Here is a 19818-nt window from a genome sequence, read left to right as displayed (position 1 = left end):
GACCTATTTCCTATATCCATATATATATATATATATATATATATATATATATATATATATATATGGTTGTAAACAATGGGGGCTTTACAATCAAAGACATTTGAAATGCAATTAAATTATCCCAAACATCAGATATCAGATTCATATTACGATGTACATAGATTTCCGCAGATTTCAATCAAATCCAATCAAGCCATTTGATGGCAGATTGGAATATTGGAAACACATTCTCTTTTCGAGCCAAATTCTATTTTATTAGGCAGCATCTATAGGCTCGTAACATCAAAAGTGTTACAGTCAATGTATTCGTTTAAACAACTCATTTTATGAACTAGAAAGTTATCTTTGATTCAATGGACCTTACATCATGTAACGGGATTAGATCCCTCTCCGCTTCCCTACCCGAGGGAGAATATCATAAATCGTATACGTTGATGTTATCGCTGTATTGTGCCCACTTATAGTGCCTAACTAGGCTCAGGGATATTCCCATTATAAAAGTAGATTTTCCCTTACTGCGTGGTAGAAAGTATATCTGGGAGAGTGCGTGGAAATTCTCCCCTGAAGGATTTAAAGTGTGCAACAATAGATCCCTCCACGAACGAAAATGCCATTTCCTCGAGACGAGCAATTTTCTGTCAATCCTCGCTTCAGAAATTGAATAGAAACTTTTACGTGTGGCAAATAAAATATTTATAAGAAACATGGCAGAATCATCATTCGCAGGAGATTGACCCACTAAGATAAAACTTCTGGAATGTATTTCTGTTCTCTTAATGCTGTGAATTTTCCAGGGAAATTCGCGCATATATTTCTGTGTAGGGCTCCCGCGTCTTTTTTCCAGTTTTTCCGAGCAAGAATTTTCCATAAAACATTTGGTAAGCGCAGTAATAATCATAAACTTCTTGTTAAAAGTTGCGTCCCCATCCATCAAAAACAATTTTTCGCCTTTCTTTCCTTATCTTCCTTTTTCAGTTGTACCCTGTGTGGAATTAGCATCTTTGAAGATACACCAGACACACCGTGTGACCCTAAGTTGTACCCCTGCCCCCTTACCGCTTTGTTCACTTTTTAACAAATTTTCATTTTTTTCAAAAATCAAAAAGAGCATTAAATAGGACAAAAAATGTTATATTTTAACACTTGTTTATTTTTTCAAATGCTGCTTACGTCACGAGTGGCGCAAAATGGCCGATTTTCAAAAATTGAAACATGAGTTAGGTGACACCTCAAATCACAGGTCTTTCCTAACTACAATAAATGGATTAATACGATTTAAATCTATCAGTTCATTTTTGAAAAAAACAGTTATGCTTTTGGAAAAAATACAATGGAAACTCAGTTAAATAGTTTGTCAATGATGAAAAAAACTTGTTTGTTGATAGAAAATTGGTTTGTAGTCGATTTTGTGTTTTCAAACAGTTTTTGGTAAAAATAAAATAAAAAGATAAATGAAAATAACCGAAGACTGTTTCTGATCAAAAACAAGCCAATTTCCTATCAGCAAACAAGTTTTTTCATTTTGTACTATTTAACTGAGTTTGAATTGTGTTCTTTGCCAAGTTTATACCTGCTTATTTTCAAAAACAAATTGATAGATTTTTAATCCCAATACACTGCTGGACATAGTTTGGCCTTTAATTCGAGGTGTCACTTGACCCATTTTTCAATCTAAAAAAAGTCGGCGATTTCGTGCTGCCGGCGACGTTACCAACATTTGCAAAATCGAAAACAAAAGTCAAAAGATACTTTTTTTTGTCCTATTTAATTTAATAATTAACTTAATAACAAGGTTGTACCAGCTCAACTCCCCAGATTTTTGTCTGATAAGCCTTTGATTTTCATTGCATCATTTTCGTTATTTCCTATTTATAGAGATTTTGAAGTAAACTCCTGCAAAACATTAAAGATGCACTAAATTTCTTCAAGTAAATACAAACTCATCAAAACGTGCGACCTTAAAATGCCAGTTTAATCTGATCGTTGCGAGTTTCAAATTCTCTTACTCCGCACGCCTCTGGTTGGTTTAACCTAAGCTAGCTTATAACTCTTTCTATATAACATCTAGAGCTGCACTGCCGAGATTTTTCGGCGATAAGGCGTGGCTGACAAGGCCAGTATTGCAAATGACCAAAAATTCATGTTTTAATATTTTCAGTCAAATTACTTAGATAACCTTGGAATAACATATATTCCTGGTCTTGATTTAAAGTTGATTGACTTTGCCCCTCAAATTATGAGCTAAATTCATCAGATAACTTTACGGTGGTGGCCTTGATTGTGGTATAGGTCAACCCGGTGATTAAGCTTAATTAAAAACCTTTTTACTTCCGCATTAACAAACCTAGAAGCGTACTTAGTCAAATGGAGTTGCCATAGATTTCCTTCAATACCTAAAACAACGAGTGAAATTCCATAGTTTGCCCGGGAATAGTGGACAGCGAAAACTTATGGCAATTTGATACGGCACTGGCTTCACGTGGGCAATAATGAAAGCTAAAAAATGTGTAAAACCAAAATCACAGTTAAGACTACTACAAAATCAGTGACGTACCTTAATTATAAGAGCAGTTACAACATATTTATCGAGAGATTCCTAGTAAGACTGAATTCTAGTAAATCTAGTGCGGCACTGGTCTTCCATTAACATTCACGGTAAACGTACCTAAAGCTAATTTCACAGTGGAAAGCTTGGAAAAAGCCTAAGGCGTAACTAGCCTCTATAGCAATTTATGAATTTTTGAAAAGCGGGAGATTCTGAGATGGGTTGCATGGAAGCTTTTGGTTGAGGTTATGGTATGGCACTGGTGTTGAATGATATGCCATGAGCCAAGTTTCTAAAGTAAATTTCAGAGAATAATCTGTAACGAAAATCAATGGTGCAATTTGTTTCTAAAAATGTATTTAGGAAACTTTAAACAAATTTTAATTCTTATCGGGAATAAAAGCTCTTAAAATGCGATAGACCAGTATGTTTGGAACAGTTAAAATCAATGTTCCAATTAATTTGTTTATGGAATAAACTATTAAATTACTAATGAACTTATAATATGCCCTTGGATAGACATTTTAACGATTTTTCGATTGTTCAAAAGTCACGTTGGATAGAGTCAGAGCCGTATCTAATCCGTTGTTAGGTACGTAGTAAAATTAAGAACTTTGACAGCTTATCAAATTTCTTGAATAGCTTGTACACTCGCTTGTGCCCTTCTAAATTTGATGTGGATACGTCCCTGATTTCAGCTCTTTCTTGACGACACAAATTATAGGTGGAACTAATATCTTGTGAAGAGTTAGTGACGTACTCAGCCCTTAAAGACTGCAATAAAACTCGCGTATTTCGCAATTTGACAAAATTTTCTCTCCGGTTTATCCCCTGCACTCCATATGTAGCTTCAGAAAAGAGAACTTACGAGTTTTCTGCAGTAGCGTAACTGCTTTTATTAACTTGTCTGAAAAGTTTGAACTTATGCGTATCGCTTCATCCAGACAATGGAGAATTGAGTTTAAATTAACTTCCAGAGACAAGAAAACCTTTATTCCTAAGTGGAAACGACTTGAACCAAACTAAATTGCTTTACGACAGAAATTTCATTTCATTTGGGGTAAAATAGTAACAGCAACTACTACCCTCTAAGGCAATGAAACCTATAAGGATGCGGGTTGAAGGAAACTTTATTAAGTAGGTTCTATTCCGAAACTTGCCTCAGCTATCACTTTCCAGACGATATCTTAGATTTTACGTTATACACCATAAACTTTTCCGATGGGTAAGAGGGGTTAAATCGGTTGCTTCTATAGCAAGATCCAGCTAGATGAGCCGCAGCTGAGTGATGCCGGACATACGTTAACAACGTGCCTCTTCGGGCTATTTTCTATTCGAATCAAATCGGTCTCTTCATGTTAACGTGCGAACATTTAAAGTTCAAAATTTAGTTTAACAGAGTATTGAAATTGGAGAATTATAGTTCCAGCCCAGTGAACCAATTTTGATATTTCACTCCTGTTTAATCAAATGTTTCGAACAATACTACAGGTGGAGCTGGAAATTTGCCATAGCAGCAGTATTTCCAAAGTTGGAAGTTCCGCTGACAAAGCGTTAATTTAACGTTTTGTGTTCAAGCTTTATTGTTTAATTAATAGATTTAGTTTAATTGGCAGGTACAGACAAAGAGACCAGGGAATTACATGTGTCGATAACTCAGAAACAATCCCTAAAATCAAAGAGAGTTAGCGATAGAGTTCGTTGTTCTCTTTTTGTATCGTGGCAATTTCATCAACCTCACTTCCGTAACAGTTAGAGAATAAACTCATGGACAAAAACAGGGGGAACATAAATATGATTCAATTTCAATCCTACATCGTTTTTTTTTGTCTTATATTTATATTAATAATTTTTTTGGCAAATTGTAGGCGTGTTCATTTCAATCAGTACTGTATATTAATTTCGCCAAAACATTCAATTAATTTGTCATTATACAGGGTGGCACCAAGAGGTGCTTTTCGATCTTGAATTCTGAACACCTTACGGAAGAATCTGAAGGCACTATGAGATATCTTTGTATGCAATTCTAAAACTTCATGCATCCTCAACGTTCGTTTTTCTATTAATAGCAATACATCCGTTCTGGAAGAAATGAATTTTTGTTTAACAAAAACTAAAGCGATTTGCCAAAAAAAAATCAAAACATGCGAAACAAATAAACAATAATAAACAACATAAATTAGTATCCAAGTTGAAGACGCATAAACACTAACGGCGTGTATTTCCTCCTCATGCTGTAATGACTGCTGCCATAACCTGTCATTGCGCGAGGTAAGCTCAGGACAAAATTCGCTATCAGTCTTTGCGAAATATACTGGCGAGCATAAAATTCGGGTCACTTTAGTATTTTCGAAATTTTTGCCTTCCTAACTTCCAAAAAAAATAAAAAAGGATAGCCTTTATCGATTCTGAGGTTCTTTAACCTTGTTAAGGGTAAATGGTAAAAAAACACGATCCTCTACCCAAATAACCGATGTATTGTACAGGTGTCCATTACCCAAGCACTGTAACATTTTTAAACACAATTTTGTGCTACCGAAAAAAACTCATAATGACATTAATATCGCGTATTTCCCCCTCTAGCGTTTATGACAGCCTGCAAGCGTCGGGGCATGCTTTCAATGAGGTTGCGAATAACATCCTGGGGTAGGTTTTCCCATATTTCCTGAAGAAATTTTCGCAATTCCCTAGCCGTTCTTGGAGCGGGTACACGACTGCGAAGACGTCTTCCCATCTCGTCCCAAACATGTTCTATGGGATTTAGGTCGGGACTTCGCGCAGGCCAGTCAAATCGCCGTATTTGAACCTCATCCATGTAAGCGGTCACGATTCTTGCAACGTGAGGCCTAGCATTGTCTTGCATAAAAATCGAGTTATCCCCCAGAAACCCCATGAACGGCATGACATGATCTTGCACGACCTCCAGCAAGTACCTGTGCGCAGTTAGGGATCCATTTTGAATGAAAACTAACTCCGTACGGGCATTAGAAGAGATTCCTCCCCAGACCATAACTGATCCTCCACCAAATGGAAGACTTATTGAAGGTATTTTATCAATCTTTTTTTTTCATGGTAGAACCATGCAGAACCGTAAATATTTTCCCAATGATCCGAAATTTCATGAAGCAATGCCGGCATGCCAGCGAAAAATATCACTTCTCTTTCAATACATTTATATTTGAAAATTTCGAAGTGACCCGAATTTTATGCTCGCCAGTGTATTTTCCCACTCTTCAAGAAAAGCTACTCGAAGGTCTAAAGTGATTTCCAGTCGTCTGTTGTAAACGTGTCTTCCTAGCATTATCTCACACATGTTCAATTAGGTTTAGGTCAGGCGACGAGGAGGCCATTTTAACCTTTGTATCTCCATTTCATCTAGGTAATTACTGACAACTAATGTTTCGTGATTAAAATGTTATTTTTATCACTGTTTATTTGTTTGCCATGTTTCAATTTTTTCGGTAAAATGAATGTGTTGTTACGAATCGAAAAAAGGAATGTCCCGTAATGCCTTCAGATTCCGCTGCAGGGCGTTCAGAAATCTAGCTCAAAAGGCACCTCTTGGTTTCACCCTGTACAATAACAAATTAAATCAAACTTTTGGTAAAATTAATACCCAATAATGATTGAAATGGAAATGCCTACGATTTATTAAAAAAAATGACCAAAATCGATATAGAACTGAAAGACTATGTAAGATTTAAATTGAATAATATTTATGTTGTCCGGTTTTTTATGTTCAAGAATGTGGTGCCCAGTGTTTTGATGTAGTCGGGACTTAGACGTGTATTAAAGAATTGGAAACCATTAATGAACACAAAAGTGATAAAAATCTTGATAAATGAAAACAGTCAACATTAATTACTTTAACGGCCGCTTTAGAGACGCCTCTGGATTCTAATATTTAAATTATATGACGTCATGATATTTACGTCTGAACAAGTCAGTAAAAATTTTTGCTAGAAATTGAGATTCCCAGTGATGCATTAAATTATCTTAAAAGGCTAAGAACGTTTTAACCTTTACGTACCCGTTTCGCCACATTTTCTGGTTAACCCTTTATCACCCGACTAAAAACACTTGAATGTTGTTGCGTACCCGCCATCTACAGTGTGTTCGATTGAAAATTTACCACCCCAAATATCGTAAAAAAGGAAATACATATGAAAATACTGAGTAATGTGGTCTTCCAGGATGTGAAGGGGAACCCTTTTGATATTATCTGCCCGAACCTAATAGTCACCCCTGGCCACCCCACTACCCCCACTTGAATACTTTAGATGGCACTCCCACCGAGTCGCACCTCATATTAAAGGTAATTAGAAGTACGAAATATCGGTGCACCAAGAAACTGCATTTGTCAAATCGTTTTCGAAAAATTAAGAGAAAACTGGAACTACGATTTCAAATACATAAAATAAATTTTCGGATTTCTCAGATTTTTTGGCATCCCGGGTCCGTTCAACAAGTAAATCAACAGATGTTTTTCGTCAGATGGACACAATTCGTTCATCATTTTCGGACAAAAACACATTTTGTAAAGGTTTCGCCATTTAGTATTTGTTAAACGTTGCTCGATAGTGTAACATTAACATGACTTCTGCTCTCGAAAACAAACATTGGAAATTGTTTTCATGTATGATATGAACAACCAATCCCCTGGCAGAGCGCTGGGATTTTCAACGAAAAACATCCACACAAAAATATTTCTTACGTCTTCGTGAAGCAACATTTAAAAAATTTATAACAGCAGAGTCGTTGTCAATTTAAAACGAAATTAAACAGGAGTATTGAACGAGGTTGCCACAATTGAACTATTGGAGCAATTTGTGGCTAACCCAACAACATCGATTAGACGAGTGTTTCATTAAACTCAAATTTCAACAGGTTCTATTGCGACAGTAACGGAAATCAACAAACTCCACCCTTAGAAAATACAAATTCATCAGGTACGGCCTGAGGCTCATTCCGGACGTAGAATTGAGTTTTGTGAAAAGATGACAGCACTGATTACCACTATCCCAAATCTTGTTAAATACATCTGTTTTTCCGATGAGCGCACATTATATTCAAATAGTTTTGTTAACGACCAGACTTGTTGTTATTGGGACGACCAAAATCCTCATGCTTTTCAAGAAGGCCATACCCAATGGCCTCATAAAGTTAATGTATTGGCTGAAATATTGGGAGGTACCGTAATTGGACTGTAATTATTCATCGATGGTAATGATAAAATATACCTCAGTGTGTTACACGAGTCAATCGATCGTTGTTGTGACAGAGGTCCTAACTACGGAAACAGATTACATTGGCGATTATCTACTGACCGAAAATATTTACATTTTTAACAAAATGCGGCACAGCCACGTGCGACAACGGCTTGATGGCCTATTTCCAAACAGATGGATTGGGAAAAAAAGAGCAACTGAATGGCCTCCAAGATCTCCTGATTTAACGCCATTTGATTTTTTATTTTGGGATCATCTTAAATCAGTTGTTTATAAATCAGATCCTGAAGACGTTGATGAACTAAAAACATCCCGCAACCGCAGAATGTCGAGCCGCTACTAGAGACACTTATCGAAGGATCAGACAGGAATTGGAGAGCAGATTGTGTTTAGCATAAAATGGAAATTATTTTGAACATCTAGCGACTTAAGTATGACAAAATTGCAAGCATAAAATTACTTTTCCTACACCCTTGCTACGAGTAAATTTATGCTTTATTAAACCCCATTGATAAATAATATTGAATTGACTCTTCTTTCGGTTTTCCGCCATTTTTCGAAAATGCTTTCACAAATCGAATTCATCAATGCATCGATATTTTGTACTCTTAATTACCTCTAATATGAGGTGCAACTCGGGGGAGGGGGAAGGAGGGGAGGGGGAAGGGGGGGGGGAGGGCCATTCGGAATTTTCAAGTTGTAACAGCGAGGGAGCGAAGTGCGACTATTAGGTTTACGCAGATGTGTTCCCTCGCAACTTGGAAGACCGCCTTCTTCAGTATTTTCATACGTCATTCCGTTTTTATAATACTTAGGGTTGTAAGTTTTCAAATGAACGCACTGTATAAAAGCAATTAGGCAGCACAATTCATGCAGTTTTCAAAGGTATCTTTTAGAAGGCGCTAATATACAATACATGTTTGGCGGTTTCTATAAAATTTTATAGCCTGAAAAGTTGAGAAGTACAGGGTGTCTAAGTAACTTTGATACACGGCAATGTTTCCGTTATGGTTAGAGATACTCGAGAAGTTTTGGGGACAAATTGTTTGATTTGATGAAACGCATTATGTGGTGGGACTTCACTGGTTTTACTGCTTCCCGTTACACCGGAAGTCAACGTCGATTTTATCATTTCAAATGGAATACCCTTTATATTACATGAAATTCTGCGGATGATTATGAACATTTTTCATGTATAACGTTCTATACCTAAATTTTACGTTAATTGAAGTTCTGTTTCCTAATATTGATGATTTAAACTTTCTTTTAATTTTATTATTTAAAATGATATTTTGAGCATTTTTTGTATTGGCTTTGTTTTTTCTGGATATCAAATACCCAATGTATGACATGTTCAGGTTGATGCTTCCTTACGTTCACCATAGGTAATAAACACATAGAGATCATCTTTGTTTGTGTAATTAATGGATGTTGCCATACTTGAAGTAGAGTACTGAACATTGTAGAGTATTTTTTTTAATAAAATAAAAACGGTTAGGCTTAGGCAATTGAATGGATAGAGGTATTTGTTTTTATGTTAAATAGGTATTAGTTGAACAAGTAGGAGGATCTTATTTAAAAAATGAGAAACTTTTGCAATTTTTGAGTGAGAACTCTGAGCTATCTTTTAGAACTCCCCCTGTATGAAAAAACGTGGTTTAACTCACTAATCCAAGAGTTGTAAAGCATTTTGCACAACAGCGTCAGATTTCATTGCAAAATATTTAGCCATTTGCGAATTATTAGAAAATACATTAATAGCTGTGATCGTCATTTTTTGAAAAATTCTAAACTTTCGTTTCGAAAATCAGAAAATTTAAACATAGAACATCATACATAAAAAATGTTTGCGATATTCCGCAAAATCTAAATTTGATATAAAATATAGGGTGTCCCAGTTAAAACAAGCGAGTTGACATTCGTTTCCAGTATAACCGGAAATGGTATTTTTCTCGAAAATTCTTCCAACCTCCACTTTAGTATGACACCTAAAGTTCAACTTTTTTGCACAATAGAGGTGCAAAAAGTATAAGAAGACTCTGTGTATTGAACGTCTATGCCTGGAATGACACGGCATGTAGTAGTCCTTTTAGCTAGTGAACTTAATACACTCACTTTTTTCTATGAAAAATCATTTTCGGCGTAGTCCTATTATTCTTATCGAAATAAAGCATTATTCTTAAAAGTTTCCCAATTTTTATTCGTCAGTTTCATTCGGGCTTTAATGGATTAGCAGAGGGCAACTTTGCCTACTTTCCTTTGAAACTCCATCAATGGAAGTTTTTCAATTTCCACCTGAACTTTTTCCTTATATTTCAAGCAGCACTTACCGTTGCGTTTGCCGAGGTTTCAGCACTGAAACCCTGCAGAAAACAAATCACCCTACCAAAAATGTACGTATCCGGACTCCATATCCTGTACATCTCCGGTGGTAATCCGGAAATCAGCAGCAACATGTCCGACACAGCTAAACTGAAGAGATAATAATTTGTTGCAGTGTGCATAATCTTATTCTTGGCGATCACCACGCAAGTACTGATATTCCCGATCACACCCGTCAAGAAAATCACCACGTATACTATAGTGAATGGTATAACCAACTCTATGGGGTACAAAGTTTCTAGGTTATCGTCAGCGGTATAATTGGTGACGGCGGTTTCGTTTTGAGACTTCATCATCACGGCAGTAGCTACGGTGGTGGTCATTGCCTGGTAGATGTTGACGGATGGGAGTTTGGTCGCGTGCAGGCTGTCCATTCTGGATAATGTTAAATCAAGAATTATCCATTTGATCCACTTTTGATACTATCGAGTTCCCGGAAGGACCTTGGTGGTGGGTTAGTAGAGAGGACATGTTGCGAAAGCTGTGAAAGAAAATGAAGATAAAGTAAATAGAAGGAAATCGGCCACGGTTGCTGGTAAATTAATGCAAGGCGAAAGTGCAGTCACAACGGTTAAAAGGTGCAATAGACTGAACGTGTTACGCCACTGATTATCGCTACACTAGTTTTTTTTAATTAAAAAATTAAATATATGAATTTCATAAATAATCTTTGTGCAAGGTTAAAATTAGTGGCGTATCGTGTGTTCAACGCGATAACACAATTTTTCAAAGAATCCTGGAATAGTGAATTTATCATTAATTTTTGGCTGCACTCGTGCTTGGATATGTCTGGCCAGACCGAACGCAACTCATTAATTCAAAATTTTTAAATTAGAATGTTAATTTGACATTAAAAGTGATAAATCTTGCAAAGCCAAAGTAAGCTATTGTGATTTTCAAAAAATTCAAATTTGCACAGGACAAATTTATTTATAGGCATAACTCAACGTTAGTAAGGAGAATTGATAAAGTATTTTAGAGTCTACGATTGATTTATGATGATAAGATTAATGATTATGGGATTTTATGATTCCATAAATAAAATACCGAGCTAACAAAATATTTTAATTGAATCAATTATTTATTTTCTAAAAAAAAATCGTTTTATTTAAATGTTTCCAATAAAACCAAAAAAAAAATTCAATTTCGCATTTTCGGCGAGACACAGGTTTGAATGAGTGAGAAAATCGCAGAGCGGGAAAAATTCAGAACCATTGAAAACTAGAAAATTCAAGAGGAATTAAAAACGCAAAAGAACTTTTTAGGCATAAAAATCACAACAATAAAAAAATCAAAGAGAAAAAAGACGAAGTGACAGAAAAAGGAACATTCAGCATGAGAGAAAACTTGAAACAAGTAGAAACAAGGGGTAAAACAATGAGAGAAAGGAAAGAACAGAGAAACGAAGTAATGACGAACTTTACTTTACAGATAAAAACAACAATAAATTTATAAATAATGAATTTATAATGATTTCGTTTCAACTCATGAAGCATGAAAAAGTCTCGCCATAGAGCCTAAACTAAAAGGGAATCTCTATTGGCTTTACTAATGACAGGATATTGTCGAAGGCAAATATTTACGAAACTCTGGTAATGATGGCGAATCGTGTGTTTGCATAAATCAATATAAAAAGTGTTCGAAATAGCGCTAAAAAACCTTTAAATGTTTTCTCTTACGTCGAATTAAAAAATTCATTTAACAAGTGTACGCACTAAAAAGGAATTGAGCTTTATCAGTTCTCTTGGGGTTCAAAATTGAGTAACGATAAAGTGTGTCAACTGCCGCTAGGTGGCGCTAATACGCCTTTCATTCAAACTTACACTAAACTCCAGTAGATGGTGCAGCACCGTGGATCAAAGCTTAATAGAGAGTGGCATCGATGGCTTTCTTAAGGTAGAGAGATACTATATATTACAGGAAAAAGACATATGCTTTTACCTTCCCATGGAAAGAGTGAAATAATGGCAATCACTGTCAACCTTGTCTCTTTTGTCATCATTTAGAAGTGAAGGTGACGAGGAAGGAAAGGACACAACAACTAAAAAGTTCAAGGCGTACTGTAAAATTTTAGTAGAATGTCTTCTTGTTCAAAAAGTTAAATTGTATGTATTCATGTAATAATATATGGTTAAGTCATTAAAAACAATTTTAAAAGGAGGTTTTTTTCCTCTTAAAATTACCGTTATTGTAAGATCAGTTTCAATGAAACATGCCTTGAATATGGAATAATGAAACGAAGAGCTATAGAGTAATGCTATTGGTGCTGCTCAAAAGTTATTACCGTGACAATTGTTACCGCACTGAAATGTTACTGTCCAGTAGCGCCGTAGCTTTGAAATGTCACTAAAATAATACCTCCTGGTGTAAAAATATTTAATATTTGTCGAGGTCCGAATAGACCATCTGCACCAACAAATTGTGGAGGTGAATAATAGCTCAGGTATTGTGTAAATACTGCAGTTATTTTTTCAAACTAATGGCGTCAGTAACTCATGAGAACAAAGTCTCTACAAGAAGGGACAATTTTGATTTGTGTAGTTATCCATATGGGATTTCTGAACCAACAGATTTTTAAATTATAGACATAGATCTTCAAATATGATGTAGAACAATAAAAAGTTTCAGTTTGGGTTTGAAAGAAACAATGGTGGGGTGATGATCCATTTAGTGACCCAATTATTAGAATTCACGAGAAAAATTGCAATTACACCATCAGCACCAATGAAGTTTATGCTCAAAAATAAGTGCATCGAGTGTATTTTTATTTATGCTAAATTTATTTTTATACCTTAAAAACAATAACTCAACAAAGTAGGAGAAGTTAGAATAATTTTTGAGGCCAAATTAACGTTCTACAGCAGTTAGACTTTTCAGTTTGCCTGAATCACTTTGCTAACCTGAACCTGTTTTGAAGATCTGAAAAATAATACTTACTCGAAAGAGAAATTATGAAAAATTTGCAAGTAATTAAATAGACCATCTGCACCAACCGTTTTTGAATTTAATGATATGATTCGCAATAACTGAGTTTAAAGGGCGAAATTTCCAACTTAATTTCTGAAGAAAGAATACCGAAGTCGAATCCCTTTTAGAGATCTGACATATTTGGTTTAGACAAAATCAAGATTTTGAAAAATTCAACGATTTTGAAGCTGCATTGCGCGGTGACATTGTTGGTTCCTACTTGAGGACCCGATTCATGCTTACTGGACCAAAACGATAATTTAATAAATATTGATTTACAAATATTTGCACTTTCTAGAATTTTAAGGGAGTTTCTGAATTTGTCCAGACTTTCAGCAACATCTTAATTAGTTTATATCCCGATTTGTACCTCCATTTCTCAAGGAACAGAACAGAAGTTATAAAATTGTTTATGATATGAAAAACAGTTCTCTCCAGAGCTTTCTTGAACAACAAACCACCTCCATGAACCCTTCCAGAGGCACAAGAGACAATTCCACCTAAATTACTGCCCAATTAGAACCTCCCTTATTCCCCCCTTTCGGCAGAATAATTTACGTGTAATTCCTTTATTTGCAAAGCATTTCTTAACTAGGGCATGTACACACCCTTCCAGTTTCAGCCAATAATCCTGGAAGTGCGTTGACAAATTAGGAATTATTCATCACGAATTTAGAGGACATTTTGGAGGTTTGAGTAAAGATTTATGATAAAAGATCAAAGTTGAGAGCTCAAATCTAAGCTCCGGCGGGTCGTTAATAAAGATTTGTTTCAGAAAAAAATATGAACCCTCAAGTTAGATTTATAAAAAGTAATTGGAAAACTTTATCAAGTCGAGATTATTGAGAAAACTTATTTAAGAACGTTTTTGTGCATGGGAGACTTATCGTTCTACAAGGACGTTTTTAGCTGTAGGTTGGAACAATATTAGTTTTTCGTATAAGTGAAATCTAAATAGTCCATCTTCTATTGTTAAAGGAAAAATTTCGGCCATGGGAATTAATGAAAGGTTTCAATACGATTCACATTCACCATTTTTTGTCCAAGAACTAGTTGGGTGCAAGCAATGGAGCATTATACGGCGCAACTCGAAATTGACCCCCGCCCTTCACCACCTCTCCCCTGTTAATTTTTTAACGAGCTATTATTTTTAACAAATTCAAACGCACAATCAAATAGGACAAAAAATATAATATTTTGTCATTTGTATATTTTTTTTAATGTTGCCTACGTCACCGGTAGCACAAAATGCCCAATTTTTTCAACTTTCAACATGGGTCAAGTGACGTCTCAAATTAAAGGTCCGTCAAAGCTACGTTCGATAGTATATTGCGATTCAAAACCTATCGACTCATTTTTGACCAAAAAAGCTATAAATTGGGTAAAAAATCCGATACAAACTGAGTTAAAAATACGCTAATAATGAAAAGTAAAGTACGTTAACAATGAAAAAATTAGTTTGTTGATAGGAAATTAGTTTGTTTTCGACTATTTACCGCCTTTAGTTAAAAAAAAAATGAAAAGAGACTTAAAAGCAAATAAGTATTGTTTGTGAGCACAAAATCGAACACAAACCAAGTTCCTATCAACAAATTGTTTTCATTGTTTATGTACCATTTAACTGAATTTGCACTGCACTTTTTGCTAAATTTATACCTATTTTTCTCAATAACTAATCAATAAATTGCAAATTCCAATACATCATTGAATACAGTGTTGAAGGGCCTTTAATTTATTGTGCGACTGGGCCCATGTTTCAGTTTCAAAGAATGGATCATCTTGTGCTACTGATGAAGTGAGCAACATTTCAAAAAATGGAAAAACGTCAAAAGATAATATTTTTTATTCTACTTAATGCTGCTTTTAATTTAAAAAAAAATAGCAGTTAGTTAAGTTAGCAGAGGAGACGTGCGATTTAGAGCTTGACGGTAGATAAAGCTCCTTTTAAAGCGTTAGAACGTACTTGAAAAGTTCTCGCAAACCTGAAATTACTTAAGCCAAGTTACCAAACGTAGCTTTCAGGCTTCACTAACTTCTAATTGAGACCGTTACTTAAATCCTTTAGCAGATAGTATTTGCAGTACCTCGATATACTCCAATTAACTTAACTCAGTTAAAGTTTCTAGTAAAGAAAATTTTCAATGGAAACTCCATTTTGTAGCTTAAAGCTAAAATTCTAATTTATCATCGTGCACTTTTAAGATTCTTTTTGCTGCAAATTGAAACATTAAGTTTTTTGATAAACATCCATCTCCTACCGCATTTTAAGATAATTAATTCTTTATTGTGTTTACTTTTCTAATCATGAACATTAATCACAAGTAAGGACAAACACAAATGAAAAAAAGGGAAATTTCAGTTTTAAAAGCAATGTTAAAAAAATGACGTTTAAAGCTATTTAAACTACCTTTAGATATGCTTAACTAACACTTAACGTTGACTAGTCCTGCGACTCACTAATTTCGTTTTTCTAGGGGGTAAAATGACGTATTTTGAAAAACATAAACATTTAAATTAAGATATAAACCTTGAAGATGTTGCAAACTAGCTGTACTTACTAAGAATCAATCAAGAGTTAAACGTGAATGAGTATGTATTGAATCCTCAAGTTGAAACTAGAAAAGCAATATTTCACGTAATTGAGGATGTTACTCGAGCTACGCTTAACTACCGGTCTGCATGACCATGACCTAGATATTCGATCCTCAAATTTACTGGAAAATTTGGAAATCTCATAATTAACTAAAGGGAAATTCTTGTTTAGTGTGTCAAAAAATGACTTATAAGCCGTTTCTAGTTCAGCCATCCTCAGACTTAATTGACAGCGAAAAGAGACTAGTCGTTCATCCCCCAAATTGCTAGGGCAAAATTTAATATACACTAAGGCATCGAAATATTTCCTTTCAAAGCTACTTACTCTACTTAAGATAGGCTTAACTAACGGTTCCTTGCAGAGGCGGAAGGGATTTTAGTTGAGTCAGTAGATATATTGTATTTGGGTTTAATATAGTTATTGAGTGATAGGGATTTCGATCACCAGTCTGAACCGATTTTACTGTTATCCATATTGGCTCTAAAGGGATTTTGTATATTTCCTGATTCTTAGCGAATAGCTATGAATGTAAGGGCCAATAAATCTCCTTTAAAATTAAACCGCCGTATTTACCAGGAATAAAGTAGAAAGTCCAGAATTTAAAAGGCAGATTTTTGCTCCTTAAAACTAATGAATACCAGTGGCGCGACTCGATCTAAAAAGTGATTTTTTTTTAAGTTTCAACAAATCAGTTTTTTGTCGTTTATGAAGCTCGTAAAATTCTAAAAATTCTATGAATTTTTCATGGAATTGAGTAGTGGAACCGAAAGTCAATAGTTTTTTAAAGAATTTTATAGTAGCGAGAAATAACTACATGAATAACATAGGGCGAAACAATACAAGAAAGCCATTAAAAATAAAGGGAGAACCAATAGAAATGAAAAAACAATTCAACAATTAAATCTGTCCGGAAGAATACATGTAAACGATGGAGAAAGGGCGTACCATTGGTTAGGGTCTTGGCTAAATGAAACTTAGCAACATTCCATTTCTGAACGATCCTTTACACTTCTTACAGTTAAATTTACCCAATAGCTAACTTAAAGTAACGCGAGAGTCCCCTGAAAAGTGCGAATTCAATTTTTAAGGTATTAATGAGGACTTTGCCGACTCTGAAGCCAAGTTAAGACTCCTGAAAAAGGGGCATTCTCTGAGAGTAAAGAGGTCCATCCAGAGCTTCGCTGCAATAATGAAAGAGCGTTCAGAAATCTGGATTTAAACTTCGAGACCTGAAGAAAAACATCTCGGTCTCTGGATTTAATTCTGGATAAGAAAATCCTCCTTAAGGTTCGATGATGGCTAAGCTCACTTTTAATCAGTTCGAAATAATTTCGAGGAGCGAATTAATCGTCAATTCCCAAATACCGTTTCCAAACTTTTCGACGTTGATGTGATAACCTTTGTCGAAAGCTCCCTGGAGACTCTGATCCTAATAGTCTCTATTTATACAGAGTGTCTTAGTAACGTTGTTAGAAGGCGTTTCTCCGTTGGAACCAGCCAGCTCTACACAGCCAAAAATCGTATGTGGCATTTAAAACAAGTTTCGGAATAAAGAGACCTATTAATCATTTAATCGCTTCAATGTGTGAAATTTAAAAATTCAAAAATATACAGGGTGATCCAATTGAAATAAGAGAGATGACATTGACTTCGGGTGAGGGCGGTAGTAGTAAAAAAAAGTCAAGTCCCACTACATAGTGCGTTCCATTGAACCGAACAATTTGTCCCCAGAACATTTTCGAGTATCTCTAACTTTAATTGAGATATTGCCTCGTAAAATAACTACCGAGACACCCTGTTGGTTGTTCCATACCCTCTCTTTTTTTAAGGGCTGGAATTCGAATTATCTCTTAAACAGACATTGCGTACAGGTTTGATATTTGCAATAAAGCGGAAATCGACGTAATCTGGCAGTTAAAAGGGGGGGATATTTAATATGTCCTAAAACGCCGAGAAGGATTATAAATGGAAATATTAAAATTCCGCAAATATTCCGAAAAAAAAATCCTTAAGGCTCGAATTACTTTCAAACTTAAACAACTTCAAGCTTGGCTAGATTTATAGGTCAGATATGGGCACGTGTCAACAAACAACTCCCATAATATTTAATTACGGAAGTCAAGCTCTAAGAGGAAAAATTAATTACATAGAGATAAAGACACGTTAACGGTTCTTTGAGGAGCTCAAGAGGGGAGTTCAAACCCTTAAAAGCTGTTCGATGTGGAAAATTCAGATTGTGTTTTCTATACAAAGACAATTAGAGATTTAGGGCTGCCTGAGATATTTATTAACCCGGGATAATGGGATTAACCTGGCAAATTTGCCTGTATTGCGTCAAAGGAGCCTAAAGGTCACAAACGTATTACCTAAAGGCTTTTATTGGGTGTGTCCGTAACGATTGACCCAATAGATGAACGGATAAGATTTCATGGGGGATTGTTCCCAGAAAAAAAAACTTTTTTTTTCGCTAGTGATAATGGATAAATTGATATTGTAATTACTTAATTATATTAATTCGCCCAACGATAATGCTATAGAACAACCGTTAAACCGCAAAAGCATTTGTAATATATCAATTGTTGTTATTCCTAGTTGTAAAACACGTCTAACATGAGTGTATGAAAATAACGAAAATGGATTTATAAGTTTTTTTGCTCTGGATAACATCATCCAGGGCTTCACTGAAATAAACAACATTTTCTCAGAACAGCCACGATTTTTTAGTTGCTGTTTAATACACTGTGTTAGCTACACACTTAATTCCTTAAAAAATTATGACTTACTCCCCATTAAGCTACGACACTGATTTCACTGCGATAGGAAGTTAGGAATGCAGTAAATAAATACGCTTAACGTTCAACAGGGTGGTGAGGTATGGGGCCCTAAAAGGGGTAAGTACAGACTTCAGTAAAACGTTTTTGCCAGCAGTCATTAATTTAACACATAAAATTCTCCTTTCTCACGAGGTTACGCCACTGATTTTGCTACACCTAGAAGATTTCAAAGTCCTCTATAAATACAAATGAAATGAAGTAGTGTGGTACTCATTTAGAAATAAATATGGGAATTTCGTAACTAGCTACCCCACTGGCTTTGCTGTAATTAAAAGCGTCACGTTTATTTTGCAAACAGAAGCGTTAAGCAGATTCGTTGCATAAACAGAGTCGTACCAGGTATCCGTAGCAGATCGAGAAGAGCAACTGTTTTCTCTGATCTTCCTTCTCCTTCTGTTTCACTGGCTGCAACACGTGGATATGAGAGGGGAATATTTTCGTACCTGACCAAAAAAATGGTCTGGATAGCAGATACAGTTTGCAAGGTATTTAATTTTATCTAAGCCTAAATATACACTCCAAATGTCCGACGAAAAGGATAAAATGGCACATAACTTCATATTTTATGTCCTTTTCCATTAAAATCGCTTTTAGGTAAATTTTACATTGTTTACATTTCGCACGTGGATCGAAAAGTTCTGTTTGAACAAACACGTAAATCATGAATTTCAATTACGTACTAAAAGTCCGGCGTTTTTTTTCAAGTTTCAAACATATGTTTAGCTTTATACAGAGCCTTTTCGCAGCCTTCAAAACGGTTAAAATTATTAAACCGCAAAATCATAGCATTATTCGAAACCAAGGGCCCTGTATGTAGGGTGAAATCCAGTCTTTCTGATTGTATTTTAGGCAAATTAGTTGCGAAAAGACAAAAAAACAACTTTCGTTTCGCAAGAACGAACCTGAAAAGGAGATTTATAGTGGCCACATCCAAAAGGGCTAAATTACCGACCGGGATAATGGAGTTCCTGCCTCAAGGGACGCGAAAGGGAATCATACAAAATTAAAGATTAATATGGCAGTTTTTCTCCCGAAATACGGTCTATTTGAATTCGGATTTAATTTGGATTCAGGCATTGCATGTTTCCAAACGAAAAAATGAGAAATTAAATGAGGTGTGTGAGGAACGCTGAAAACAAATCTCAAAAATATGGACAAAGGCCTTAATCATAAAGCTTTGCTTAGCACATAATGATTAAAGCAAAAGTCCTTTCAGTGAACGTGTTTTTCCATCCAGAGGACCAGACCTAAAAATAACGAATATCTGGA

At 35.3% G+C, this 19818-nt stretch overlaps 1 protein-coding gene across 1 annotated transcript in view; it reads right to left on the bottom strand.

Moving 5' to 3' along the window:
- The window catches only part of LOC136345355 (pyrokinin-1 receptor-like), a 77802-nt gene that overhangs the window by 45161 nt on the left and 12823 nt on the right, over positions 1-19818 (bottom strand). Inside the window, exon 2 of the mRNA XM_066293578.1 lies at positions 10104-10636. Coding sequence (XP_066149675.1) covers positions 10104-10529 — 426 coding nt within the window. The 5' untranslated portion in view covers positions 10530-10636. The remainder of the gene's footprint in view (positions 1-10103; positions 10637-19818) is intronic.

The sequence above is a fragment of the Euwallacea fornicatus genome, chromosome 19 (genome assembly GCF_040115645.1).
Source record: "Euwallacea fornicatus isolate EFF26 chromosome 19, ASM4011564v1, whole genome shotgun sequence".
Lineage (NCBI taxonomy): Eukaryota > Metazoa > Arthropoda > Insecta > Coleoptera > Curculionidae > Euwallacea > Euwallacea fornicatus.
The sequence above is the reverse complement of the archived record's forward strand: the minus strand, read 5'-3'. Positions and strand labels throughout refer to the sequence as shown.